This window comes from Triturus cristatus, chromosome 5_2 (assembly GCF_964204655.1).
Source record: "Triturus cristatus chromosome 5_2, aTriCri1.1, whole genome shotgun sequence".
NCBI lineage: Eukaryota > Metazoa > Chordata > Amphibia > Caudata > Salamandridae > Triturus > Triturus cristatus.
In genome coordinates, this window is record NC_140588.1 from 1,042,738,649 (window position 1) to 1,042,766,405 (window position 27,757).

The 27,757-nt window shown below is 44.1% G+C and overlaps 1 protein-coding gene across 3 annotated transcripts in view; it reads left to right on the forward strand.

Moving 5' to 3' along the window:
- STARD8 (StAR related lipid transfer domain containing 8) overlaps positions 1 to 14,179 on the forward strand; it is a 644,863-nt gene extending 630,684 nt beyond the window's left edge. For all 3 annotated transcript variants that reach the window (XM_085608321.1, XM_085608323.1, XM_085608324.1), the window contains 7 exons: positions 840 to 1,038; positions 2,452 to 2,662; positions 4,562 to 4,676; positions 4,869 to 5,090; positions 6,298 to 6,515; positions 6,997 to 7,173; positions 10,658 to 14,179. In XM_085608321.1, coding sequence (XP_085464447.1) covers positions 840 to 1,038; positions 2,452 to 2,662; positions 4,562 to 4,676; positions 4,869 to 5,090; positions 6,298 to 6,515; positions 6,997 to 7,173; positions 10,658 to 10,775 — 1,260 coding nt within the window. In that variant the 3' untranslated portion in view covers positions 10,776 to 14,179. The remainder of the gene's footprint in view (positions 1 to 839; positions 1,039 to 2,451; positions 2,663 to 4,561; positions 4,677 to 4,868; positions 5,091 to 6,297; positions 6,516 to 6,996; positions 7,174 to 10,657) is intronic.
- The last annotated feature ends 13,578 nt before the right edge of the window (positions 14,180 to 27,757 follow it).

Consider the following 27,757-nt stretch of genomic DNA (forward strand, 5'->3'; position numbering starts at 1 on the left):
TGGTACTCGCCCGCCCACCCAAGTCTCTGGTTCTCCTCCTGTAGGTCACTAGTTTCTCTTGTGAATCTGCACCATTACGTGAAGTTTACTTACTCTTTTCACTACTTACTTTATTGATATAGCTTCAAGATCACAGATTTCATCAGATGTCCCACCTCTGGTACATTGGTATTGCCTTAGCATCTAGAATTTCACAACTGATTCAATAAGTTCACTTCAATGCTAGCAGTTTCACTTCTGCTTCATTGGCATCTTCTCTTGGTTACTCTTTTCACCCCTGAATCAGTGAGTCCCCTCAATGCTATTGGTTCCCCCTCTATTTGATTTGTATTTCCTACGGTCACTGGTTTCATGCCTAATTTATTATATTTCCTTCCAGTTTATTTGTTTGAATCCGATTTAGTTTTATTGCCTGTGTTAGTCTCGGATTCATTAGTTTTGCCTGAGTCGCTGGCTTCCCCTCTCAGTCAATAGTTTAGCCTCAAGCGACTGGTCCACTTATGAATCATTTGCATTGCCTTGAGGCTCAAGGTTTCCTCTCTGATTCCTCAATGTCAACTTAATCTTTAATTCACTGGTGTTGCCTCAAGGTCATTGACTTGTATCTCTGATTCACTGGTACTGTTTTGGGTTAAATAATTTACTTCTAATTTGTTGCTGTTGGTTCAAGGATGTGCATTACCTCTAAAGTGAGTGGCGCGACCACACTGATCCAATGTTTTAATCCAGCAGATTCATCTCACATTTAAGAAGATTAAATTGGTGTTCCCTAATTAATAGTAAGATCTGAATCTTTGCTTAGTGTCTATGATGCTGATTCTGTGTTATGGTCTGTGCAGGAGGGCATCTTCCGAAAGTCTGGCGTGAAATCGCGAATCCAGATCCTCCGGCAGATGAACGAGGCATCGCCTGACCACGTCAACTACAAGGAACAGTCGGCCTATGATGTAGCCGACTTGTTAAAGCAGTACTTCCGGGACCTGCCGGAGCCCATCTTCACCAGCAAATTGACAGACACCTTTCTACAGATCTATCAGTGTAAGCCTGGCTGCCAGCCCCTTCTTAATTGCTCGTACTGGCAGCTATTGGATGGGGCAAGAAGGAAGTGGTCTACTTGGCTGGGGGTAGACGGGCATAGCTGTAGAATGTATACATGGAAAGGCACTGTTGTTTATTGTCCAGGGGGAAAAGGAGCTGTCAGTTTAGGAATGGGCTGGAAACAAGTCAGTGCTTGAAAAACCATGGTTTAAGTGGCTTTATCTGTGAAAGAGTCAATGCAAAAAAATACCAGTGTGTAAGTGACTTGACCAGTTACAATAGAGAATAAAAATAGAACATGTCAGAAATACATATTAGCAGATACCTTCAGTTTTTAAATAGTCAGTGATGGGGAAAACCAAAATGCAAGCTCTTTACTTTTATGTTATGTGTATTTGTAAAGCGCACTATCACCCGCATGGGTATCCAGGTGCTGAGCAGGTATGCCTGCTTCGCTCTGCCTATGGTAGGTGGTTAATCGCAAAGTCAGGCCCTTAACTACTTACGGAGTTGAAGAAGAGAGGAGGAGGCTCTGATGTGGAGTGGGAGGTCATTGTACGCTTTAGGAGCGATATAATGACCAAAAAATAACCAGTGCTTGCATTTTTTATATTGTAAATGATGGAAAGACCAGGGTGTCATCGAAATTATATTACATAGTGTCAATGATGAAAAGCCAGAATGTAAATGGCTTTGTTTTTAATCGTCAGTGATCAAAAGATAAGGATATAAGTGCCCTTTTATTTGAAACAAAAAACTTATGAAAGACTAGGAAGTTAGTTACAATAACGTTTAAGCTGTGACAAGAAAGACCAGGATGTAAGTGGCTTTCACATATTGCATCACTAATGATTTAAGTGGCTTTACTTTTTAAGTAGTAAATATTAGAAAGTCCAGGGTGTAGTGGCTTTATTTGTACTTTATTGGTGATGGAAAGGCAAAGATGTAACTGGCTTTTTATTTAAAATCATCAGTAATAGAAAGTCCATCATGTAAACGGCTTAAATTAAATCTTCTCGAATTTTTATCTGGTCAGTGATGGTAACTAGATTTATATTGTAACTTGCGAGTGCCTTTATATTTTAAATAGCAAATATTAAAAAGTATAGGGTGTAATCAAATTTACAAGAGCCAAGTGTGAGCCTGTTCTCATCTATGTGTACCTTGTTGAAATCCTTCCACTGAGCAACCTATCCACATTGTCAAACCTTCTGTAAGTCTCTCTGTGCCGCAGCCTCTCCAAGGCAATATAGAGGTATAAAGACAGCTGCTGTAGGTCGCATTGCCCTATACATATGTTAATAAGGCATCCATTGTGGCAAATTATTGTTACGCGCCAGTGTTTTTTTGTTGAGGCGCTGGCATTTCCTTTTGTAGAGCTGCGCTGATCTCATTCCTCCTTGCTCCCTATAGTTGTTCCCAAGGAGCAGAGGCTTAAGGCGGTCCAGGCGGCCATCGTGCTGATGCCCGATGAGAACCGGGAGATGCTGCAGAGCCTGCTCTACTTCCTCAGCGATGTGGCTTCCGTGGATGAAAACCAGATGACCCCAGGGAATCTGGGGGTCTGCCTCTCCCCCTCCATCTTCCATCTGAACATCTGCAAGAAGGAGTCCACCTCCACAAGGTGAGGCCTCACTCTCTCCAAGCTGCAAGGGCTTGCAATCTTAAACCTCCTCCTCACATTGTTTAGACACTTGGAGATATGATAAACCCTGGATCCACCTAAGCCCTTCCCCCTTCTGACTGTAGAATTTCTCCACCTTCAGTTCATGGCTTTCGCAACAGACTGCATTAAATATAAGCTGCAGAGCCCCGGATAACTCTACCAGGTTTTCTAAACAGGCGTCATTTCTTCACCGTTCTTGACCCATCAATCCAATGTTATTAATTTGTATGCTATGCAAAACAGACACTTTATCATATATTTCTGCTTCGTACCAGCAATAAAAATCTTACCATTTGCTTTACTTTATTGGTAGTACTGAAGATACACTTTCAAGTAAACCATAAACAGACTCCTTCGCAGTGCTTTGCATGGTGACGTCTGATTGAGTTAAAAATGACTGAAAAGTAAAATGGCTTCACAGGTGCCATCTTTCACTGATTTTAACTCTCAAGAATGTCCATGTTGAGTATCTACACTATCTGTTGTAAGGAGAAACAAGCCTTTAATGTTTTTGGGATTAGAGATACCACTCACTGGTCTTTGACCTTCCCCGGTCTTCCTTTTTCACCCCCTGAAAGGGGATGTTACAGAATACTTGCCGCCATGCCATATTGATGAAGGCGGGACTTCCTGCCGCCATGCCATATTGATGAAGGCGGGACTTCCTGCTTGTAGCGATAGAAGCTGCCTCCTGTGTTACACCTAACATAAACACATGAAACTCAATCCCAGATAAAATGCCAAGATCTTGCCTTAAGAGTGTAGAGGGTGCCCTGGTTTGTCCTTTCTGATAGAACCCCTGCGTTACTACCTCTGAGAAACCCCATCCTGCAGGAATGAGAAGTTGAGAAATTAGGACATGCCACTTTAGAAACATAAACCTCTCATTCCCAGCAATAAAGAGGAGAGAATGGACTGCAGCAAAAAAGTCTGGAACTCCCCTATACATTTACATATGCTATTTCTTGGAAAAAGATCGTGGCGAGTATATGTTGGAATCACAGGTACCGTTACTCTTGTCTTAAGTTGGAAGGGTCGCTAATTGGCTGCAAATAAATGAATGGAGGCCTGCGAGGGACAGCAGACCTCTGTCCCTGCATTTGTAATCCCACAGAAAACATTTTTATAAGCAGCCCCTGTTCATTAAAATTAGAAGTGCTGCTTTAAAAAAACAAGTTTCCCGTTTGCAAAGGCTCCCCTAAAGACGCTGTCATGAGTCTCAAAGGGGAAGATGTCCCATAGGGAAAGTTTCCCCTTTGCTAAACAAATCCCACCCCCTATGGAGTGTCAGTTTCTGATCAATGCTTTGCAACTGCATTTGTGGTCACACATCCTTAATACATTCCTTCTTTGATTCGCAGATGAGGGGGGATACCCCTTTCATGCCCCCTTCCATTTGCGATTGGGATAAGGTTGCAAACCCTTTTTACAAGGCCTGTGTGGTGCAATAGATTTCCACTTCCATCCATGCATAATCTGTCCAGTTGAAAAATGCCTGTGGTAGGGTCAATTTGAGACACTTTCTGCCACTTTCGATGCTGCCCTATCATAAGGGGTGACCGCAAAGTACTGATTTAGGACCGAGAGCATTAATCCGTGTGCCAGACCCATCATTGCTGTAGACAAATTATGGCCTGAGGTGGTGTGGGAGCTTGAAAATGGACATTAGCAGCCACCTTCAATTGCTAGAATGGAGCATTTCCTTGCCACCTTTTGCGTACCATTCGTGTAGAATTCCAGAGCTCACCATCTTCTACAGAGACACTTTTACTAGATAGAATTCTGTCAGGTTCTGGCACCTCGCTGACACTTTGGCTTCTCTTGTGCTGAAGATCCTGTTTTTTCCCTAATTTCCAGAATGACACAGAAGAAGGGAGGCAGAGGACAGCCTGACCAGAAAGACCTGAATGAACACATGGCAGCCACTGAGGGCCTCACGCATATGATCACAGAGTGCAAGAAGCTCTTCCAGGTGAGCTGTAGACACAAGACAACGCCCACGGTGCCCCTGTCCTCATACAACTCCCCTACATACTTTTATGAATATTTGATCATCATAAAGAAATTATGGCTTGATTAGAGTCTGTGGCGTTTTGGCAGCCATATTGGAATTGGTGTCCAAGTAGTGGCGCCTACGGATTAATGTCTGTGCATTCCTTTCTAGATCCCCCATGACATGATGCTGCAGTCACGGAACTCCTATGTGTCCGCTGACCCGCACCCACTGTCCCTTGAGGAGCTGAATCAGCAGCTGAAGGTTGAAGGCCGTGACTTCCAGTTGTATGTTGAGGATTCCGTCCAGAGCCTGCTCCGCGAGTCTGCAGAGAAGTTCAAAGGATGGCTTAGTGTGGCTGGACCCCAGAACACTGAGCTTGCCTGCAAAAAAGTGAGTGCGTGTTTCGGTCTCATCATTAGTTCTGGGTTCTGATTGTCTTCATCAGGATGCTACCTATTTACTCGTCTCATTCTGTGCTGATAGGGTATGTCGAAATAATGTATGTAAAAATACGTTACCAACGATTTTATGTCCTCAAAGCAATGTCTGTGACATAGCAATGACAGCCCTAACGTGGGTAAATAAAAATTCACACACTCTGTTTAGCATGCACCATTTAAATATGGGGTGGAAGTCCCTTATGCAGTACTTCTGTGTAACCCTGCGCCTGATTTCATCATTTAAATACTTGCCTTTGATCTCTGATGTAATCAGAAGGTTGCACTCTTGCATCCTTTGAAGGCCAACTCAGCGTTTTATCCCCCTGAGGTTGGTAAATTAAGCACCATCACATTGGGTAATAGTAATATCAGTTATATTAAGCTCTCTGTAAAACCTCTTCACACCTAGATGCACCATCTACCCAGTATACATTCATGTGCAATTTTCCTTTGTTATACACAGATGACTGATGAAGAGGAGCCTTACGGGGAGATTTACTAAGATTTTACTCCGTGTTTGGGTCACAAAAGTGATGCAAATCAGCACAAAATCTTTTTTTCTGATTTACTTTCCAGCGCAAAACTTGTTTAACGCTGCAAATAACGTGAAGAAAACGTAAACATTACTTAGCGCCAAGGGGGCATTCCATGAGTGGAGCATGGGAGTTCCCCTGCAACCACCCAAGGTTTCTGACGGTAAACCCCATTTACTAAAAGAAGTAGACCGGGTTTAGCATCAGAAAATGGTGCTCTTTTGAAGTATGATCAACCAAGGAGAAATGCTTTCATTTCTCAATGGTTTCATTTCTCCTTCCTTTTCCGACTTTGTAGGTGTGCTGCACTTTACCCCACACATACCAAGAGGGAAAAGGTTTAAAGTCAGACTATGAATAGTATTTTTTACTGGAAGGATGACCTTCCAGTACAATATCTATGCTAGATTCACGTAGACACCCTTGCACTATGGCACAAAGGTATGTCCATGGTGCACTGCAGCTGATTCCAGCGCCGGCACTAGGGAAATGGGAGGAGAGTGCCATATTTCCATAAATATGACGCTCTCCTCCTCGCTCCTTTTACAGCTGGTGCACTGCGCTGCATGAGTAAGTGGTAAATGTGGCCCTTAATCTCTACTCTCTTTGTTTGCACCCCTGCAGGTTGGTGATGGGCATCCTCTGCGCTTATGGAAGGTCTCCACAGAGATAGAAGCCCCGCCGGTGACGGTTCTGCAGCGAGTTCTACGTGAGCGGCACCTCTGGGATGATGACCTGCTTCAGGTCAAGGTGGTCGAAACGCTGGAAAAGAACACAGAGGTGTACCACTATGTGACAGACAGCATGGCTCCACACCCCTGCAGGGACTTTGTAGTTCTGAGGTAAGACAAAGAATCACAAATAGTGGCCTTGCTAGTTATCAGAACTTTGAACCAATAAGGTCCGGTTCCCCAGCTTCGAAGTCAACCACTCTAGCCTCTAGGCCACATCCTCTCCTCCAACTTATATGGGAATCTGTCTAATCAGTTTTATGTGATTATCCTGTACGTTTTAAACATGTGTTGGCCACTCCTGCCGAAACTATGGTACTGATTATTTTAAGTTGGTCGTGAAGAAGCCTACTAAACAAATTCTTTTGAAATTCTTAACCTAGGAATTTCTTCAAAACATAAAATATTAATAACATCTTGAATCCTCTTGGAAATAGTCTTGTTATGGTAAACATATGACATAACTTGTGTAGGGCCAGATTAATCTTAATAAGAACATAGGAAAAGTAAATCCACGATCCTTGCTGTTTTAGTGCACTTTGACCTGCCCTTCATTGGAGATTTAATTTCTGTTTTTTCTTGCACATTGCAGGAAATGGCAGACAGACCTGCCTAGGGGGGCATGTGTGCTTGTGTCCATGTCGCTCGAGCACGAGAAGGTGGAACTGGACTCTGGCGTCAAGGCCGTGGTACTGGCTTCTCAGTATCTGATTGAGCCGTGTGGCATGGGGCGTTCCAAACTGACTCACATCTGCAGGGTGGACCTGAGGTAAGGCCAAAAAGTGGAGTCAGGACTTGGTTGGGTCCTGAGGTCTAAGTCTTTGGGGATGTAACTCCAGTATGTTTTACATTTTAGTGCTGCAAAAAAGTTGAAAAACAGATGCCATTGTTTTACCAAGCCTTGCAGTCTTATGGGCTCTACCAAGTAAACGCATGAGTTTGAATTTTAGTTTGTCTATTTTTAGGTGGCGACTTCCTTCTTTTTTGTTAGTTTATACGCTGCTCGTGCTTCCCACACATTGTGCTCACTATCCTCCTCTTCTGGATTTTCCATGGAGGCTACACATCATGCTGGGACCATTTACGCGTGACCATTCTACATTTCAGAGTGCCTTGATCTGAGCTTTGTGCAAATTATAGCACGTAGTTAAAGTCATTTAACTTATTTTGTTTGTCCAGCTGGAAGTGCTTATTGGATTTTTCAGTTCATAACCTAAATAAAGTGACATTGTTGTTTCTCATCTGCTTTTTTGTTTAATATTTCCAGTCTGTAGCTGTTTATTGTTCTAAAGGGCATGTCTTAGAATTACTGCTTTTACTGATCTGCATTCCTAACTGTACATGCAGAATTCATAAATTGTGTCATTTTTTCACTTAAGTTATGCCAGCTGTTACAAAAACATGTATTGTCTGGTGGTCTGCGTGATATTTTTTACTCCAACCAGTCACCTTTGTGCAAAAGTTATAGGAAAAGCTTATTTGTAAGAAAAAGAACAAAACTTATGAGTAATATATGAAACTCAACAATTGAGATTTATGAGAGACTAGGCTCATGTAAAAAAATGCATCGACTTACTGTTTACCAACACAATAACTACCATTAAATCAGCCACCCTTTACCTTTAACCACTGAAGCACATCCTGCTACTCCGTACACTGTGCATCCTTCACTCTAAAAACACCTTTACCTCAACCATTCTCTTTGACGCTAACCATGATCAGGAACTTAATACTAATCCACCCGCATGTCACTTGACTCAACCTGCTCTTTCTCTCTTTTCTCTTTGACTTGTTTCTTTTTAGGTCTCGCCTAGTGTTGCAGCGCATGCATTGCTCGCTGGCGAGAGATATTGTGGATGAGGACTTTCAGAAGGGGGCTTGAAGCCCCGCCCCTCATTTCCATTGGCTGGCGTCACCGTTTATGCTAAACGGTGGCCTGTCATTGGAAATTAGGTTTTTTTGTTGACGCCCTTTTGCCTTTTTGTCCGGCCGATCCGTACAGGGTCGTCTGCTTTGCTGCTATCGCAAAGCAATTTCTTATCTTTATGGGGGCCATCTGTTTTTACTCCGCCCGTGTTTATTTTTGCATGGCACTTTCACTTAAAGTGAAAGCGCCATGCAAATATAAACAAGCGGCTGAGTGAAAACAGATGGCGAGCGCTTGTTTCTCTAAGACAACTGCTTTTGCAATAGCGCCCTGAAATAGATAACACTTTGCCAGGAAATTCAATATCATCAAAATGTTTCTGTAAATTTGAAAGCGAGCAAACGTGCTGTTACAATATTACAATGAAACTCGTGGACAGAAACACCAGCCAGTCCAGAACAGCAACAAAACAATCCAACCACTGTGGCTAATATATATAATATCGACCAAACACAGAGTCCCGCAAGAATAAGATAACTACCTGTCACAATATCAGATCCAGCCGCGAGTTCAGCCAATCACGCATGCAGAGACATGCGTACCACTGTTAGAACCGCCTCAAAATTGTTTTGAAAAGAAGGCGTCTGAACTAAAAGTCGTCTCTCTTCTGCAATTTGCTTCTTAGAGCTCACTGGTTTGTTGTGCCTGCTAAGATGCATGGGGGCGGAGTTTCTGCAACTTCCAAGGGTTGGCACAGCAACTAACAGAAGCAAAGATTTTGCTCTATGAGCATGTTCCGAGGAAGGTTTGCAGCCTAGTTAAGATGTTTTCATAAGCACACTAGGCATACATGCGAGTAGACCAGATTCAGGCGAGGGATTTCGGATTTTTAAAGCCTGGAATCAGCACTGAGCTGATCTCTGCTCAGGTTCAGTCAGTTAAGGCATACACAAGTCATGCCTGTTTCCTTCATCGCAGTCAGAGCTCCCCTGTAGCAATGCACCCGGATGATCATTTGCAATTTAACTCGCTGTAGAGGGCGCCACGGCACGACGGACCTGAGGGAGGTCGCTTATCTTGAAGTCCAGCCAAATTGTCAAGCACCAAACTGTGGAAGAAAGAGGCTGCACTCTGAAGGGTCCTGAAAGAAGGGACATTCAGCAGTAGTTGTTCTATCTTGGAAAACCCCTTACTCACAAACACACGCTCCCCTGTACCTCTGTCCCTCAGACGTGCACTATTTTCCCTTTCACCCTGTTAGAAACACTTGCAGAGGGACTCACAGCTTCAGTATTACTGGTTGAGGTGTTTTGTAATGTGTTCACTTAAAAGGCATGTCGGTTTTAGTTGCTGTTACACACCCTGATAAGCACCTGCTTACATTCACATTCTCTCTTTGGTCACAAGTGCAACAAGCATTTGCAATGCAATAGGTTCTCGCATTTATGCAAGTTTAAGCTATTGGCATTGTAAATGACAAAGCCTTTTATGTTTTAAAAACAAAAACATAAATAAAAAGCATTGTCATTTTCAAAGCCAATAGCTCAAACTTGCTTACATGCGAGACCTATTGCATTGCAAATGCTTGTTTAACTCTTGGCTCCCATTCCCACTATTATCTTTCATTTTTGTATTCCGAACACAGATTTGGAAACCAGCTCCTTTCGATTTCCCGCAGTTTGTATTTGTTTAACTTCAGTGTTTCAGGGGGTGAATCCCCCTTTTTCTTTCTTTCTTATCATTGGATTTCCATATTGGATTTGGAACCCTCTCTTGCCCCTCCTCCTCTCTTCTACACGTTGTCTGTTTCACTTCTCTCTTTTTTTATCCTGACGTTACCATTTTATGCATCTCCTGTTACTCAGAATTCTTTTAGCCCACTTCGAGTTTACTGTGGCGTTGTCTGTAAATTTATAAAGAAGGAATTGTAAACTCACCGTCTTGCTACCTCAGCATCTCCTGTTCTTCTGTGGTCAGCTGCCAGTGCAGTAGACACAAAAAAGCTTGCCTTTTAATGTGATTACTTTTTTTTGTACTGAAACAGCTACAGCTTTTTAAAAATGTTTTCAGGAATTGTGATTTTTTTTGCATTTTTTTAAGAGGGTTCCTTGATGCTATTCAATATGGGGTTCAGTCTTGTGGATTAGTGTATTGATGGGTGTATTGTGATGTTTTAATGGAAGGGTAGGACGAAGCGGGGTGATCACCATAAAGTTTTGTTTTTCATTTATACTTTCTTAATCTGTTGTTAACGCTATATTAGAACTGCTAATCAAACAGTACAGAGCGGCTCTTCTAAGTGAATGCTATTATATTGGAATTTCATGTCTTACCCCAAGGTCCTTTTTAAGCTCACAATTCTCTACTGTTATCTTTGCTTTTTTAGGGGCCGCTCTCCCGAATGGTACAACAAGGTCTTCGGACAACTCTGTGCTATGGAACTGGCCAGGATCCGAAACTCTTTCCCAGCCTTGAACCCAGTAGGCCCAGAGACAAAACTCTGAAAAGGCTTGGTATGAGTGCTCTCTTGATCCAGTGGACCCTTGGATGCCAGGCCTCAGGATGAGGGACCTATCTGGGACCTCTTGCTTGGAGGACAGGGGCCAGGTTAGTTGTCTTCCTTCTCAAGGCAACGTGCTTCATAGTATTACTTCCTGGGGAAGACTTCGCTGTTGAAGTTTGGCTTTCCAACCAAGAAATGACATTTCTAGATTCTCTCCAAAGCATCAGCATTTTATCATCTTTATCATCTCCCCAAGGACAATGGGACACCCTTTAGTCGCCTTTCATTGCCTTAGAATTGGAACAGGTATTCAAAAAGTGAGTCGATGAAAAGCCCTCCGTGTCTACCTTGCATCGGTGTGCTAGCAGCGGCATTGCGTTTCAAGAGCACACAACAGGAGCTGGCAGAGACTGCTACGTCCTGATCAGAACACTTTGCCCTACGAAGAACAAACAATGGAGAGATAGCCTTGCTTCAGTGTCTGGAGGCACAGGTCATCAGGACTTTGACAAACGATGGACCTTGAACCATGGAACCACAGGTCACATCATGCATCTATCAAGGCACTGTTCCAGCACACTGGGGGAGAGCTGCAACCAAATGTTCAGCTTTGTCAAACGTGGAAAGACAGTACAGACATTTTTATTGTGTAGATAAGATGCTTTTAATGTTTTTAACCTCAACAGCAGCCTTTGCCTGGCTTGCAAAATGTGTTACATTCTTGGAATGTGAATGAAGCTGAGAATCTGTGCCAAATGTGGTGTTTAGCTAGAGGACTGGTTGAAGTTGGGAGTCTTCCGCTTTGACCTATATAGTTCAGGTAGGTGACTTCTAGGCGTAGGATACAATGGGTGACTGTCCGTAAACATCCTATCGGACACAACACTCTGCATTCAGGTAATCTTGACAAACATGCACTTGTGCATGGCGCTCGGTAATAGCCTTTTACTAGTAAGGGGGCAATACAATCAGGAACTTATAAAAGATTAGGCTAAACTGTTTCTCTGACGATGATGTATGTCTCTGTGGATTGAATTATGCAGTCCCTTAGGACAACCTCACCCCCCACTTTTATCTCCTAGTACTGCCCTTCCCATTGGTGCCTGATCTTACAGCCTTAGCAGAATGCCAATTGACTGCACCTGGGACAAGAAGGTCTTTAGAAATAAGATCCTTATACGATGGTAAAGTGTCCACCATTTCTCATATAGAGTGTTTAAATGGTGTCACGTTGGTTTAAGCCAGTATGACAAGGCGTGAACATTTTCACTCTTTTTGTGATGCAAAGCAATGGGATTGGTCGCTACTAGAACGCACTAGATCACAAAATGCATTCATTGCAAGGTTGTCAAAAGGGTGCTAAAAGCCACAAAATTCTCACATTTACTAAAAGCATATTTTTACTTCTGCACCTCCCTTATGTAGTCCGGCTGGCTCAGCCCGGTTTGTACTAAATGCAAATCTATATGGTAGATTAACCAGAAAAAAATCCTTTCCATGATAAATCGGTCCTGGAACTATACCAGCCCACCCCTAAAAACGCCTTTCCCGTTTCTGATAATTGATTTTATTTCACCTGTTTCTCACTTCATAGGCATTTAAATGCTGCCTACGAGACATGCTTCTATCAGTGATCTGTTCAATATTTTGGTGAACATGATAAGATAGCATTGCTATTTTGTTTATTGCTTTAATCGAGCAAGACCCTCTGATGAGTAGCTTACTTTTGACTACACTTATTAGTAGCATCTTCCGTAAAATACCTTCTACCTGTGTGATATTTGGGTGAATCACTTAGAGGCTCCCTCAAACTCTAGCTGCTTGATGTTCTAGCTGCTGGTGTTCCAGAAGAAACATCTCCGCCACACCGTACTGTAAACTAAAACAGACCCTTCTCTAGAGCAGTGTTTGGCCAACATCACACAGAGGCCCACCCCTGTTCTGTAGGCTAAATGTTGGTTTTATGGTCCAGTATAAGTAGGAAATCCGGCAGAAACAGAAGGTACAACAAAGGTATGCGTCAGAAGTTGGAGTGATATGGTGAATAGACCATAGAAATGTTCTATGACCGCGGTATTCGTCCTGAAGAAGCCCACAAGGATCATTACGAGACACTATCATCTAGATGTGTTAAAGGCCCACGTGAGTGCACCGCCTTTCATTCCATAGCTTGCTATTTCATGTTACACTTTTATTTCTTACTTTTGAATAAGACAATCGCCAAAGTAATTCTGGCCACGTATGTCTGTAAAATGATGCCCTGCTTTTGCTATATTCCTTAAGAACACGCTGACATATTCCCTCTCCGTGAGATCCACGTAGCACTTGCTCAAACGTGCCCTTTATTTTTGGTGCAAACAAACCGTGGTAAACTTGTGAGACGGTGCCTTGCCACTGTGTATCTCTCTCTGGCTTACTTGCTATCTACTAATTCTGAAACATTGGATACTCTTGTAGGTCAATTTCACAGCGCTACGTATCAACGAGTCCTCTCATTGGCTGATTGCTGGACTCGCGTCTTCTGCTATTGCCATCACATGAGATGCTTCCAATCAAAACATTTTATTTGCAATGTTCACTACCTAACGCCTACAGTTCTTACTGTTTTAAAGCCATGATGCCACATTTGTAGGGAGAAGTTCTCTCACCAGTGGCATATGTAAATATGTATAAATTAGTTTTGCAGATCTTTCTTTCCTTTTGTATTTTTTTGTAGTTTCTTTTCCCATTTGTGTTGGTGTTTTCTATTTTTGTACTTTTGGGTATTTCCCTTTGACATTTTCCCAGCTGATTTCCTGGTCGATTTAAGTGTGTTATATATTTGTTTCATCTCTCTTTTTCTTCATATGACGAGTGACCTAATCATACCTGCCACGGTGCCTTTCTTCAGACCCCAACCTTTAGGACCAACTGGTCTATCGGTATTGGTCCAAGGTCAAGGCAGTGTGCCAGCCTGTGGCTTGTGTCCAGAGAAATAAACCATGCTGTCATTCTGGAGAGCAGGAATCCAGTGCAGTAGCAAAGTATCATCTTTCTAAAAGCTATAACCTCTTACTCTCTGTTTGTACCATATCAACAGTATTTGATTGTAAAACTAAAGCTCTGTCTCATTGTGTTCTAATCTGTTTTACAAATGTTTTTGTCTTTTGGGCACGTCCCCCTTATAAATAATGTACAGTTGAAATATTAATATATATATATATATATATGCCTTCCTTTGTATTTTTGCAGCTGAAGAATCCCGTGACAGGCAATGCACGGGTTTTATGTGTATTTTCTATTTAAGGATTTTTTTGTAACTTGTGCAGAGTGTTTGACGCAGAGGTTGAGTGATGCTGTGGCTGTGAAGATGGGAGTCATGTGAGGAAAAGGGAGCCTGAGCCATTAAAGAACTCATAAATGTAATTCTGCGGTCTCAGTTTCATTTGTCCATTTGTAAGACTACTTGATCAAGCGCATAGAGAGTGTGAACTATCATGGCTAAGGTAATTTTTCTGGATAGCATGGGAAAAGTTCAAAATCATATTTTGCTTAAAAAAACATGAGAAACAATAACTCAGCAGAGCAAGACACCTGCTGCAAACTGGCAAGACTCCCACCCGCTGACTCTTAGGGGCACATTTACAAGGTGATTACGCCACCGGAACGTCACTTTTAGTTATGCTCCGGTGGCGCAATGCCCTGCACTATATTTACTATGAGGCATTAAGACACTTATTGTGGCTTAACACGGCTTTATAAATTTGGTACCCTTTCACGCAGTTTTCTTTTTGAAAGGGGCATGCAGCGGGTGTTGCTGTGGGCGTTCCACCGCAACACCCATTGCTCTTTGATGCTGCCCCAGTTTTACAAGGATCTGTAAATCTGAGGCAGCGCCAAAAACTTACTCCATGCAAAAGCAGGAGTTAGATTGGCGCAACGAGGAGAAATACTTTTATTTGTCCTTGTTTTTGCTTGTTCTAGAAAAGAGCAGAATGCCATGAGTGATTGTTTTTGTGAGGATGGTATACCTTAAATAAGGATGATTTGCTACTTCTATGTGTGCTGCAGAATGCAGCACATATTTGAGTTACAAATCACCGTTAGTGATTGTTTATCTGCAAAAAGGGACAGCTTCCTGCACAGAAGCAATCATTCCCTGCAAGGCAGGAACTCTTACACTATGGTTCAAGGGTGTCTGAGTTGGCGATAGACAGATATTTTTAGCGCCAGCACTTGGGAAAACAAGGGGACAAATTTCACTGATTTTCCCTTCAAGGGTCTGCCATGAAAGACATGGTGTGGGCTTGGAAATTAACAATTTCTCATGTTTTGGGAGAAAACGTCGCGTGCATCAGGGCTATTGTTGTTTTGCTTTTCAGAAATAAATCACTGATTTCAGTGTTCAATCAAAAGCAAAATGGAGAACTGCCGAAAAAACGTGGTGCCTGTTCTGCATCACAACTGAGCCCTTAATGTATTTGTCTCCCTCGCTGATGCACTGTGGGTACAATGACCCCCCGGCTCAGCGAGTCCCCCCTAAAACCTAAAATAAACAAAGACTATCAAAATCTTTAGCTTATAAACATGTCACTATAGAAAGTTCAACCTGCACCTAAACACCTGCAGTTAGAAGTAAATCAGCTCAACCCTAACATATGTGTCAAGTGAGTTTATCTGGGTGTAGATTAAATACAGGTCGAACTATTGGGAAAAGATTTGTCTACGGTGAAGATTTTGATTGTCTACATTTGAAGTATTTCTGTTTCAAAATATGTTTTTGCAAAATGTTATCCCATTGAATCCTTTGCTGTAGCCGCAGATGGAGACATTTGTACAAGTTGTGTTTCGGTCTCCCTGAAATTAGGTAAGTATGACTTTTCCTTAAGGAGCTAGTGAACCTGGAAGAATTTATGATATTGTATATTTCCTTTTTTTATTTATTGAGGTAAAATATTTGGAACTAAGGGCCAGATGTTTAAACTTTTTTGCGGTTGCAAACAGTCATATTCGGAGTTGCACTAGCAGTGCTTAATTTGTAAAATAATAAGTGTCAGGGCCCTGACCAGGAGGCCACTGCAGCTTGCACCATCCATCGCCCCTGTCATCGCTGCCAAAACAACTACTAACCATCTCTCTCGCCTGCAAGTGCAACAGTTAGATTATTCCAAGTCCCCAAAGCTAAAGGAATGGCTGGGGAGACAGGTATTAGTCACTTTTAATGTATATTGCATTCACAAACAACCGTTGTTCTGCTCATCTCTAAACTACATGCGCAGCACCACCATGTGATAGACTGTCATAAGTGCGGTGTTGACAATTAAGCGCCCGTGCCGAGCAGCGGATACCAATTAGGTGCCGGTGCCAAGTGCCGGAAACCCCTGGCACAAATTAAGCACTGTGCAATAGAATTTTTTTTATTTCTGTGGCATGTGTTACTGTACATACACATGCTCTGAATGCTCCTACCATCTAGTATTGTCCTCATACGTTTGTTGGCTATTTTTGTTTCGAAGAAGACTTTAGAGTCTTAGGATGCACTGTGACTCCGCCCTTAGTGGCCAATGCACCTGTGCACCAACCAGTGCTTAATATGTAACAAAATAAGTGCCGGGATTCTCGGCCGCTGCAGCGTGCACCATACATTGTCCTGCTATGCTGCCAATGATAGTAACAAGACAACTATTAACCGTCACACTCCTACAAGTGTGACAACTCGGACTATTTCAAGCACCTAGAGCTATACGAATGGCTTGGGCGGCAGGTAATAATATTTTTTAATTAATATAGCATTACTAATTAATTGTGGTCGTCTCTAAATTGGCTAGACAGCGCCACCTTGTGGCAGGCTGTCACAAGCATCAGCACCAACTCAAAGTAAAAAAATCCTTTTTCTTCCATTGGGTTTGGACGTGTACCGACGTGGCTCCAAGACTTGACGTGTTCTCCACATGTCTTTAGGGCCCCACAGTGAATCTTCGACACCCAGGGGCATTATTACAAGGCCCCTGTGCCACTGGAACGTCACTTTTGACACTCCAGTGGTGCACTATGCTGAGCAATATTTGGAAGGCCACGCAAAGCCACCCTGCGTGGCTTTTCATTGCCTTGTAAATATGGACCCCTGTCGCACATTAGTCTGCATGAAAGGGGCATTCCCTGGGTGTTGCTGTAGGTATTCCCATGCAACACCCATAGATTCTGCCACATAAATCAGATTTAGAAGGTATCGTAAACGTGGGAATGCGTCAGATTCGAATGCCTCCCTAGGAGATGTGTTAAAGCGGCGCGCAAGGAAGAATACCTTTATTTCTCCTCATTTACTTGCTCTTTCTCTGAAGGAAAACACCATCAATTATTGTTTTTGCACCGGAAGGTGTTCCTTCCTGCACAAAAACAATCATCCCTGCAACGCATACACCCCATCGTGCAAGGGTGCCTGCATTGGCGCAAGGCAGCCAATTCTGGGCCAGCTCAGAGGAAAGGACAGGGATGTGTCGTATTGCTGTAAATACGACACATCTTTGCACTTTCCTAATATGCAGCTTGACCCGAAGCTGGCTCGCAACACCGCGCCATTTTCTTGGTAATATTCCCCCAGAGTAGGAAAAACATATGTCATCTGCATTTGCTCTTGACAGCATCCCCGGATGCCCACGGTTCGAGTCCCCAAACTGCAAGGCGCTCAGACCTTTTCTAGGGCCACGTGTCCCTTTGCATCAAACTTATACACCTGAGAATGCAGATCCCAAGGTGTGCTGCAACAGACGCCCAGTCAGTACTGCACCCAGAGCCCTGTCCAGTACCCATGTGGGATCGCCACGAGGTTGGTAACCCCTCTTCGCACGGACCACAACCACGCCTTCTCTGAAGCTTGCTTCGTCTTTAGGGTTGCCAACTTTCTGAGAAAAATCCCAGCATTTGCTGTTCTAGAGTAGCCAGGAGCTAGCAGATGAAAAAGCAGCTGTGTCAAATTGTTAGGATTATTTTCCAGCATGGTAAATATGCCTCTGTTTGGTTTAATAATCATTCTGACACTATATAGATCGATCTCAAATACTTTCTAAATGATTTAGGAGTGTATTAGTTATTTTAATTTTGTTACAGAGACGTAAAAATACTGGATTTTACTGCTTTTGCCAATATTTGTACCGGCCGGGACTTGAAAATAGGCTGGTATAAAAAGAATGACCAGGTGGCAGACCTGCTCGCCTTTCATTGGTAGAAACCTCTGTCGTACGGAATGAAAAGACATTTGTGCCCTGAAACCTGCACCTGCAGTCTACTGCCAACATGCCTGACATCCTTGGAGAACAAGACCCTTTCGGCGCTGAGGAAGGTGAAGAGGTCGGTCTTACAGGCATCTTGCTGCATGAGCCGCCACCGGCCAAGAGGCCACCTCCTGCAGCGCCTCCAACCCTGAGGGAGAATAAGAGGCTCCATAGAATTCCATGACCAGTGGCCCTCAGAGGAAGTCCTTAGCCAGGGTTGTAACTACAGTCAGCACTGACCCCCAAAGCTTCGCAAGAGGCCTCGCGTCTAGGCAAAGCAGTGCTCCTGAGGGAGTTGGGCTTTGAGCCCCATGCATGAAACACCACAGCTTCCAGGGGCATCCACCACCTTCAGACTGGCTCTGAACTAAGGCCTCTGAGTTGAAAAAGGACTCATTCCAGGGCGTCAACTCCATTCGAAGCCAAAGGCTCCATCAACGCCAGTGCCTAAGCCCCTGTGTCCTACAAGGCCATTGTCGATGCTGATAACACGCTCGACAACGGGCTCAGTTTATTCGTATACACCCATCCTCCAGAGGCTACAGGAGGGGCTTGATGCGATGCAGAAGAGCCCCCTACCCACCCCCTTACATGGATGATTTTGGCAAAACCACTCCTGCCGAAACCCACAGAGACTCTGTTTCGAAGAGGAGACTGGCTTCCGAGGAGGACCCTTCATCAGAGGCCCCTCCGGGTCTTGTGTCCAAGAAGCACCATTCCTCTCCCTTATGCTCCACCTCATCCACCTTTGCCTTCTCCACTTCCACCACCACTAGAGAGCACCACACACCTCTTATGATCCATGCAGTCCTTTTAGCCCTGGTAAAACTTACGACACTCTCTTCGAGCTAGAGCTCACAGATGACACTTCAGAAGACTACAAAGTCGACCCCCTGGGCGACCTACACCTTGACCTTTACACCATTGAGACATCTCCCCCCAAATGATAGCATTGCTTTTCATAAATCCATCTAGCAGGTAGTCACATTTCATAAGGTGGACATGCCTCTCCTTCACAGTGTAGGCGATTTCCTTGTCAAGACGCTGTCCAAGTTGGAACCAATGGTGAAATTTCTGCCCATGCTGAAAACCATGCTCATCTCCGCACCAGAAAAAGTAATGGAACCAATAAAGGCCAGGGTAGTAACACCCAGAGTGGAGTAAAAGTACAAGACCTCCACCAGTGACGCGCTGTACATCAGGAAAGACCATGTCCCACATGACTCTTATCCGGGTCTGGTGGCTCAGTGGACTAATGCGTCTACTGCAGGGGCCTGTGTTTGACCTCATGGTCACAGGTTCATATCCCGGTGGGTCCACTCAGCCTTTCATCCATCTGAGGTCGATAAAATGAGTACCATTGAGTTGGGTAACAACAAACATCTGTTATTCAGCGCCAAGATACCCGTAGTGGTGAACGTGCGCTTTACAAATACACATGCTATGTTATGTTATGTTACGACTCTCTGGTTGTACGTACCAACCACAAGCGATTTTCTGCACAAGCCATAGTCACCGCCCTGCCACCTGTCAAAGAAAGCAAGAAGCTGGACACTGCTGGCAAGAGGGTGGCCATAGGGATGGTTATCCAGTGGCAACTCTGTGGCGCTATTCTCCTGCTATGATAGATCCCAGTGGGCCGTCCCTGAGGAGTACAGGAAAAGCAGTGATGGAGATAGTGTCCTTGGCCAAGACCATCCAATGCTGCCTTCCGTTGCACTCATTGCCAAGGACGCAGTCTCCCTGGGGGTCAACACCAGCGTTCTTCAAAGACGCATGTCTGACTCCATATTTTGAGGTTTAAGCAGAAGGTTCAACAGTATTTCGCCAAACTGCCCTTCGATGGGGAACACCTATTTGGGTCTCACATTGATGAAAATCTGGGGACAATAAAGAAAGACACTGATGTCTCAAATTAACACGTGCCCTTCAAACTCTGGCTTCAAAAGGCTACTTTCGGAGGCAGCATCCTCAAGGAGGGACCAAGACCACTTTTTTGGATCTTGCCTACTCATACCAGAGGCAACAGCAGCATCATTCTTTCCACCAGCAGGCAGGCAGCGGTTACGGCGGGGGAACCTACAGCGTAATCAAAAACAAGGGTAGGTGGAGGGGCAGCTCTGGAACAAGAGTCTCTACCTCTAACCATTGACATGCCCACCTCTCCCCCATTCATGGCTCCTGTTGAGGGAAATTGTAGGATTTAATTTCCTGCTTGGAGGAAATTGCATGAGATCAGTGGGTAGTCTCTGTGGTCCACCACAGCTACTGCCTAGAGTGTCTCCCAACCGCTCCCAACATCACATCCGCACATATGCCCTCAGTAGAAAACATCTCTACATTCTAGAGGAAGAGATGCAGCCACTCCTCCACAAGGTTGTTTTATTTCTTCATCCCCAATAGGGATGGCTCCAACAGGCCAATCTCAGACCTTAGAATCCTCGATCAATGCATCCTGTCAGAACATTTCCACTGGGCAACCCTGCAGGATGTCATCCCGCTACTCCGACAAGGTGACTACGACAGCGCTAGACCGGAAGGATGCCTACCTACTCTTCTCCATTCGTTCTGCCCACCTGCACTACCCCTGCTTTGTGACAAAATATCACAACTATCAATTTAAAGTGCTTTTCACCGCACCACGGGTATTCACAAAAGCGCCTAGCAGAGGTAGCAGCTCGTCTACAGAGGTGGGGCATCCACGTTTCTCTCTACCTTAACCATCGGCTGATCAAGAGCGCTTGCAAGCAGCAATGCCTGGTTCAGACCCAAGCTGAGGTCTCCCTTCTTCAGGGCCTGGGATTCACTAGAAATGCCATCAAGTCTCATCTGCAGCCCCTGCAGGGCCAGATCTTCCTGGCGCCCGCACTCAATGCAGTCACAGGTAAAGCTTAACCGAGCCAGCAGAGGGTATTGGCATCCCAGCCGCATCTACCTGCCATGCACCTTTAAGTGGTAATCGTCTCCCTCATTGGCATGGCACCCCACACCAGGGTCCACATGTGTCCAATGTAGGAATGCCTCTTGGCTCAATGGTTACAAGTGGAGGGTTACTGGGAAGATCTAATACTGAAAGGCCAGTGCCCCTCGCTCTCTCAATGGACGAACAGCAGCAACCTGTTGCAGGGCAGGCCTCTCTCCGACCCTGTTCCACAAGTCCCCGTTACCACAGATGCCTCTCTCACCAGCTGTGGGCACATCTTGACAGTACAAGGGATGTGGGTACTACACCCTCTACCAGGGGCCGCACATCCACTATCGCAAGAGCTGACCATATACATTTTTAAGGGTTTCCTTCAAGTCACTTGGTTCAAGGTAGTCGTCATCAAGACAGACAACATGAACACCATACATTTATTCCAAAACTACAACCCCCCCCCCTCCCCCCCCCCCCCCCACACACGTCTGACTACAGTACTTCCAATGCTGGTGTGCCTGTCAGATAGATCTGTTTCCCACTCCCAAAAATGAAAAATACCCAAACTTTGCATTCAGGTTCCCGCACCCACAGTCCATGGGCGAAGTACTATGGGCCTCGTTTACAATATTTTGACGCACGGCAGCGCAACAAGTCTTCCTTCTACACTGCTGCACGTCAAAATAAAAGGGCAGGAATGCATCGTATGTGTATGATACAATACATTCATGTCCTTCTCCCCTACACCAGTTCACAAACAGAAGCCGTCCACCAGCGCAGACTCCCCTGATTCATTTTGCAAGGGTGCCTGCACTGAGGGGATACTGAAGGGACACCTTCCTACACAAAACAATCATTAAAGGGATTTCCCTCTTTCTATGCATGCTGCAGAGCACAGCACACATTGAAAGAGATACAAATGAGGAGAAAAAAAGTATTTCTCCTCGTTGCACCTTATTACGCCTCTCCTGGGGAGGTGTAGGTTTCTGACAAATTCCCATGTTTACAGAATGTAAATCTGGGAATGCGACAAATTCCATGGATGTGGCATGGGAACACCCACAGCAACACCCATGGAATGCACCTTTTACGCAGAGTAATGCGTGAAAGGGATACATATTAACAAGGCCATGAAAAGTCACACAGGGTGACTTTACGTGTCTTGTAAATATGGGGTAGCCCATTGTGCTGCTGGTGCATCAATAAAAGTGAAGTACCAATGGTGGCGCAATGGGTTTGTAAATAAGCCCCTATGGATGTGCTGGTCATGGAGCTTTGTCTACGCTTTTCTATCTCTCCCACTACTTCTGTACATGTTATGGAAGATGCCGCAAATATCCTTAACGCTTATATCCTAGTGGCCTCGATATGGGGTCCAGCCAGCCCTGGTACTCAGTACTCCTCGAGATGCCCATCATCTCCCACCTAAAGCTTCCCAACAGCGTGGACCTTGTCAAATGGAACCAAGGCCAGATCATAACACCTAAACCGCCAGCAACTCAATCTAGTGATTTGGCAGCTGAGGTCCTATAGTTCAGCTTAACTCTGTCTCATGCAGGAATGCAAGGACATCATGCATGCATCTCGTAGGCCTACCACACAGCCCGGCTATGGTGCAAAATGTAAAAGGTTTGAACACTATTAATTTTCCTATTGTCTGGATCTTCTTAAGCCCAGTGCCCACAACATAATTTGTTATATTCTCCACCCATAAAAGTGATGCCTTGTCTACACTTCTATACAGCTACATCTGGCTGCCATGGAACGTCCGCCAACTTAACGTGTTGTGTTAAGAAGGTTGCCACTTGGATGGGCCAGAACCGTCTGTAAGCCTATCCTTAGGAGTACTTCAATTTTTCTCCCAGAAAATAATTGGGATGAAGCCAATGAAGGTATTATAATCATAGATTTTACAAAATAAAAATATAACTGTTGTTTAATAAAAAACTTTAATTGCTAAAGTCAGAAACAATACTCTTCATCACTGGGGTCTGCATATGGAATTTCTTCAAACAATTTTTTGTTTTAAAAAATTGATGGGGCACAACCTTCTTCTAATAATGCACTGTTTTGTTCAATTACTGACATCACCTGGAAGTAGACTCCGAGTCAGTATCCTGCACCCTCTCTCTCTCCCTCGCCGGGCGCGGTAGCAACTCATAAGAATCAGAATGCGGCCAAGACCTAGTCTGGGGCTCCCCTGCCGGCTCTTCAGTTGGGGTAGTGAAGGCATGCTGCTTCGCGAATCTCTCCAGCTGCCTAGTAATAGGCTTTAAAGCAGTCGCCAAAGCCTGCTGCACAGTTCCCGGAACTGCCTTTTCCAGGGCCTTGTTGACTAACTCCTGCACGGAAGCGTCCAGGGCCTCAACAATATTATCCTCGATGGCAGGTACCCCTACCTCCTCCTCGTACAAGGTATCATCCTCCTCATAATGCACCCAGTTCTCCATGGTGGAACCAAACTTATAAACGTATTTGCTCATAAGGAACAGCAAGGAGGTATAATCCAAAGGTGGAGCCAACCCACAGCACAACAGCACCGGTACCTAGCTCCTCAGCAACAGCTGTATACCAATTATTACAGCCCTCAGGGCGTAGTGGAGCTAAAGAGCAAGAATAAGATTCAAGGAGGTGTGCTCCCTCCAGGCCCAGGTTGTTTTTGCAGCCAGCCAGGCGTCAGCAGTGCTCTCTGATGAAAAACGCAGCCTAAATGACTAAAAGTGAAAGCAAAACACCAAAAACGGGCTGTTTCGACGTGCGTAGCCCAAATCCTACCAAAATGCGCGTGGAAACGCGACCTAAACCAAAAATAACAGGCTCCCGGCGTCCTCGGCATACAAGGGAAGCCTTAGCGCCAATATTATGCATAAATTACACCCGCCGAAGGCGGGGCGGTGCCGTGTGCCTCAATGAAAGAAGCGCTCACGCGCTGACCGGGGCATTGACGAGGCGGCCGAGCGCTGCGTCTAAACTCGTCCTTTCAGATACGTGCTTTCGCACCTCGGACCGCTCGTTGTCCGAAATGCCCCCAACACCACCCCGCACTCTGCGGGGGTCACGGAGCGCCAAAGCGCGTTGCTCAGTCCGCCCAACCCGAGGGTTGCATGAAATCGTGGCGCTCACGCCTACACTACCGATGCACAAAAATGGCTGTCACATTGAAATCCAATCATCACAATATCAATAGTTACAATCAATAATCACATTCAAATCAAGAATCGGAGCTCTCAACTTAACTGTCTGCGTGAGCAGCAAAGAAAGAGGACTGGTTCCGGTGTTACTGGCTCTTATGGGGCTCTGCAGGAAGTGATGTGGTATATGCATCATGGGAAATGTAGTTTGTTTTGCATAAGACAAGTTTTCATTGGCTGCTGTGAGTAGCAATAAATAGAAAGAGAAGCATAATACGAAGCCTCCGGTCCTGTAATAGAATTACAGCAAGGTTTGTTGTCAAATCATTTAAGTCTAGTTTTCCATCCCCTGCTGGTGGGTTCGAACATAGGCACCGTTAATACACAGAATCTTTTAAACTGCGTCTCAGAGGCAGAATCGTGCTTCACTTGCTGGCAAAACTAAAAGGAAAATCCGAAAAGCAAGGCAAACATCGCATTTTAAACTGTTCTCTGCACCTCCGTTGCAATCCTTAAATATCAGATAGCCGTTAGTAAAAAACGGAAGAGTCTGAAAAATCTGCCCGCCCCTTTGACACTAGACGATATGTAGTGCACTTACACAAGGGCAGATGCTGATTGGCCGCTTTAGGCTTTTCATTTAAAGCATTTATAAATCTACAGACTTAATTATTGACAACATTGACACGGATTGATAAAGAGAAGGAACAACTTAGGTGAACTCCAGCATGCATTATTTGTGTCTCCGTGAGGTCATTCAGCATCAGTTTTAGTAGCATGAAAATGCCGTCCCAGGTTCACAAGTGTAAAACCTCAATGCTGCGGCGCCCCTCCCTGGTTTTGAGGGCGCACTGGGGTGCTGCGGCGCACAGATTGGGGACCGCTGGACTATGGTAACATTCTTAATCGGGTGGCAGGAGTGCCCGCGTAAAGTGATTGTAAATTGGGCAGAATGCGGCCACTCACCTTCTCTGCCACCTTCCTCGCAGCCCTTCTGCTGCTCAGTCACTTCCTCTGCTGCATTGTCTTCCCATAGTCAAGAGGGTTTCTTTTAAGGCGCCTTCCTATGTGTCCAAAGCTCTGCAGCAGGTTGGACCTCCTCCTATCCATTCCCTCATTCGTCACTATATTCCCTTGCGTGAGCTGCGCTCGGGTGTGGCCAATTTAGCCATTGCTCCTAGAGTGAGGTTAGCTAGACAGGGTGGCCGGTCCTTTTTTATGAGTCCCAAACTATTCAGGAAGACGCTTAAGACAGGACTCTCCTGGTAAACATCTCTCGCGCATCCGTTTGGATCTGCTGGCCCTGGGAAACTAAGGGGGGGTAGCCTTGCACTCAAAGTGAATTGAATGACATTGAATGGCTGCATATATGCAAAACAGGGAACACACCTCCTTCATTCATATCTCAGTAATTAAACCCTTGATGGAGGGCCTAAAGCGTCATCCCTCCCAGAGTCCCCCTTGCTCCTGTGTGGATTCTCATCGTGTCCATACCAGGCTCATGGGTCTACCCTTTGAGCCCTTGCATTATTATGCTTTACAATTCCTCGGCTGTAAACTAGCTTTTCCTCATAGCCATAACCTTCCTTAGATGGATTAAGAAATAGCAGGCTATTACACACCAAGAACCCTTCATTCGGGTTCACAGAGTTGTTTCCAAAACCAACTCAAAGTTCCTTCCATAAATGGTTTCCTCTTTGATCCAGACGGATAGTCAGGTGCATCCAAACCTGCTACCATAAAGCGAAAAGACCCCGCACTTTTACCCCCAGAGCGCACTCTACACTCAAGAATGCTTGGCAATATCCCACTAGCTGACATTTGTAAGGCAGCCACTTGGTCAACCCTACACACATTCACTAAGCACTATTGTATGGATACCTTAGCCGCCAGAAGCCTGTGATTGGCTAGAGTCCAGATGACTATGTTTCAGACATCTGCATCATCCTCACACTAGCTAGTTCTTAAGGGAGTCATGCTTTACTATCCATGGAGGTCAAGTGTAACTACGGCAACACATGCAAAGAACGGAAATTCTACTTGATCTACAAGTACCCTATAAGCATCTGTTCTTAGTGTGCAGTGCCGTAAAGTCACATGCCACCCTCCTCCCCAGAACCATGTGGCTCTATTTCTAGATCTCTTATTTTATCACTTTAAACTAGCTTTCACAATACACAGGCACCATACTGCTTTTTCTCGCCACACCATACTTCCTCTCACTTGCTGTTTGAAAAACAATCCAACATGGAGTCGGTGCCCATTTGTAGTGGAAGGTGGAGTCACAGCGCATCCTGTGACCCCAAATAAAAATAACTTGCAAATGTCTGTGCCTAACACTAGATGGCAGGTGTATGCAGAGTGTGTGAATTAAGAGCACTACATGCTAAAAACAGATGCTTACAGGGTGTGTAACGTTTTCCCTCTAATATACCAAAAGAGTGAGGAGAGTTTTACTAATTCCTAAAACAGGTTTAAATATGGATATCGATTTGGTATCTTGTTTGTAATTTACATGTGTAATTTCCTCTTACAATGTTGAGTAACTTTACTACTTTGAGATATTCACAAAATTTAAGTCAAAAGTTACTCAAAAGTGTAGACTTATACATTTCCACCCTGTAAAAAAGGGTGTAAAGCCAAATTTACAAGTGTAAGTTACTGTTAACCTAAACGAAACAGTAGTGAGTCCAGCACCTCACATGGTCAACCACTTGTACTGCAACACCCAATCATAGAAAGTAATGGAAGTAGAGACTTAAAATAAAGCCCATAGGAATTATGTTAAAGTCAATTATTTAAAAAAGTTAAAAATATAAATAAATATTGGTTAATGTAAAAATAAAATGCATTATTTAATTTTAAAATAATTTAACAACTTTTGAATTTATAAAGTAGTGTCATTTCATTAAAATATTATTAAATTACTTTAAATTCATTCTAAACATTACTTTTAATAATCAATACATAATAAAAATATTTTCCTACTTTAGGTGGGAATGTTTCTTTTAATTCAAACTTCAGAAAAATAATTTCTATTTAATTTATTATGTAAAAATTCATTCAATAATTTTTTCAAAATTAGATTATTAGTGCTGCAGCATTTGTTTTTCTTCTACATTTAAAATAAATATATAAAATCAATTTAGGTTAATATTTAACATAAAATAATGTTACAAAATTATTATGACGTTTAATAAACTTTTGAAATTTTCTGTATATTTTACCGTAGTAAGATCCCCACCTTGACTGTGTAGTCTCACTATGGTAAAGTATAAGATAAAAAAAAAGGTTATTTACCCAGATGCGGCAGAGGCCAGGAAGGAACCTTTATACATACCATCTGGGAATGTGTATATATCCAGCGTTATTGTACAAAAGTGACTCAATGCATGACAAATCTACCGTGCAAACAAGTAGAACCCAAGATAAAACTGTGTCTCCTGAATATATGGGACCCCACGGACATGATAGGGAAGGAAAGAACGTGGGTGGCCTTGGTGCTGATGGTGGCCAAGAGAAACACAGCCAAATTATGGGGGGTGCTCGAGACGCCTATGCTGAATACGTGGAACAAAGACATGGACTGGTGCATGGTAATGAAAAAGACGGTGTTTGTGTCTGGAGGCTGTCCCAAGAAATGGTCGCAGATCTGGGGTAAATGGAACATGTATAGAGGGAATAT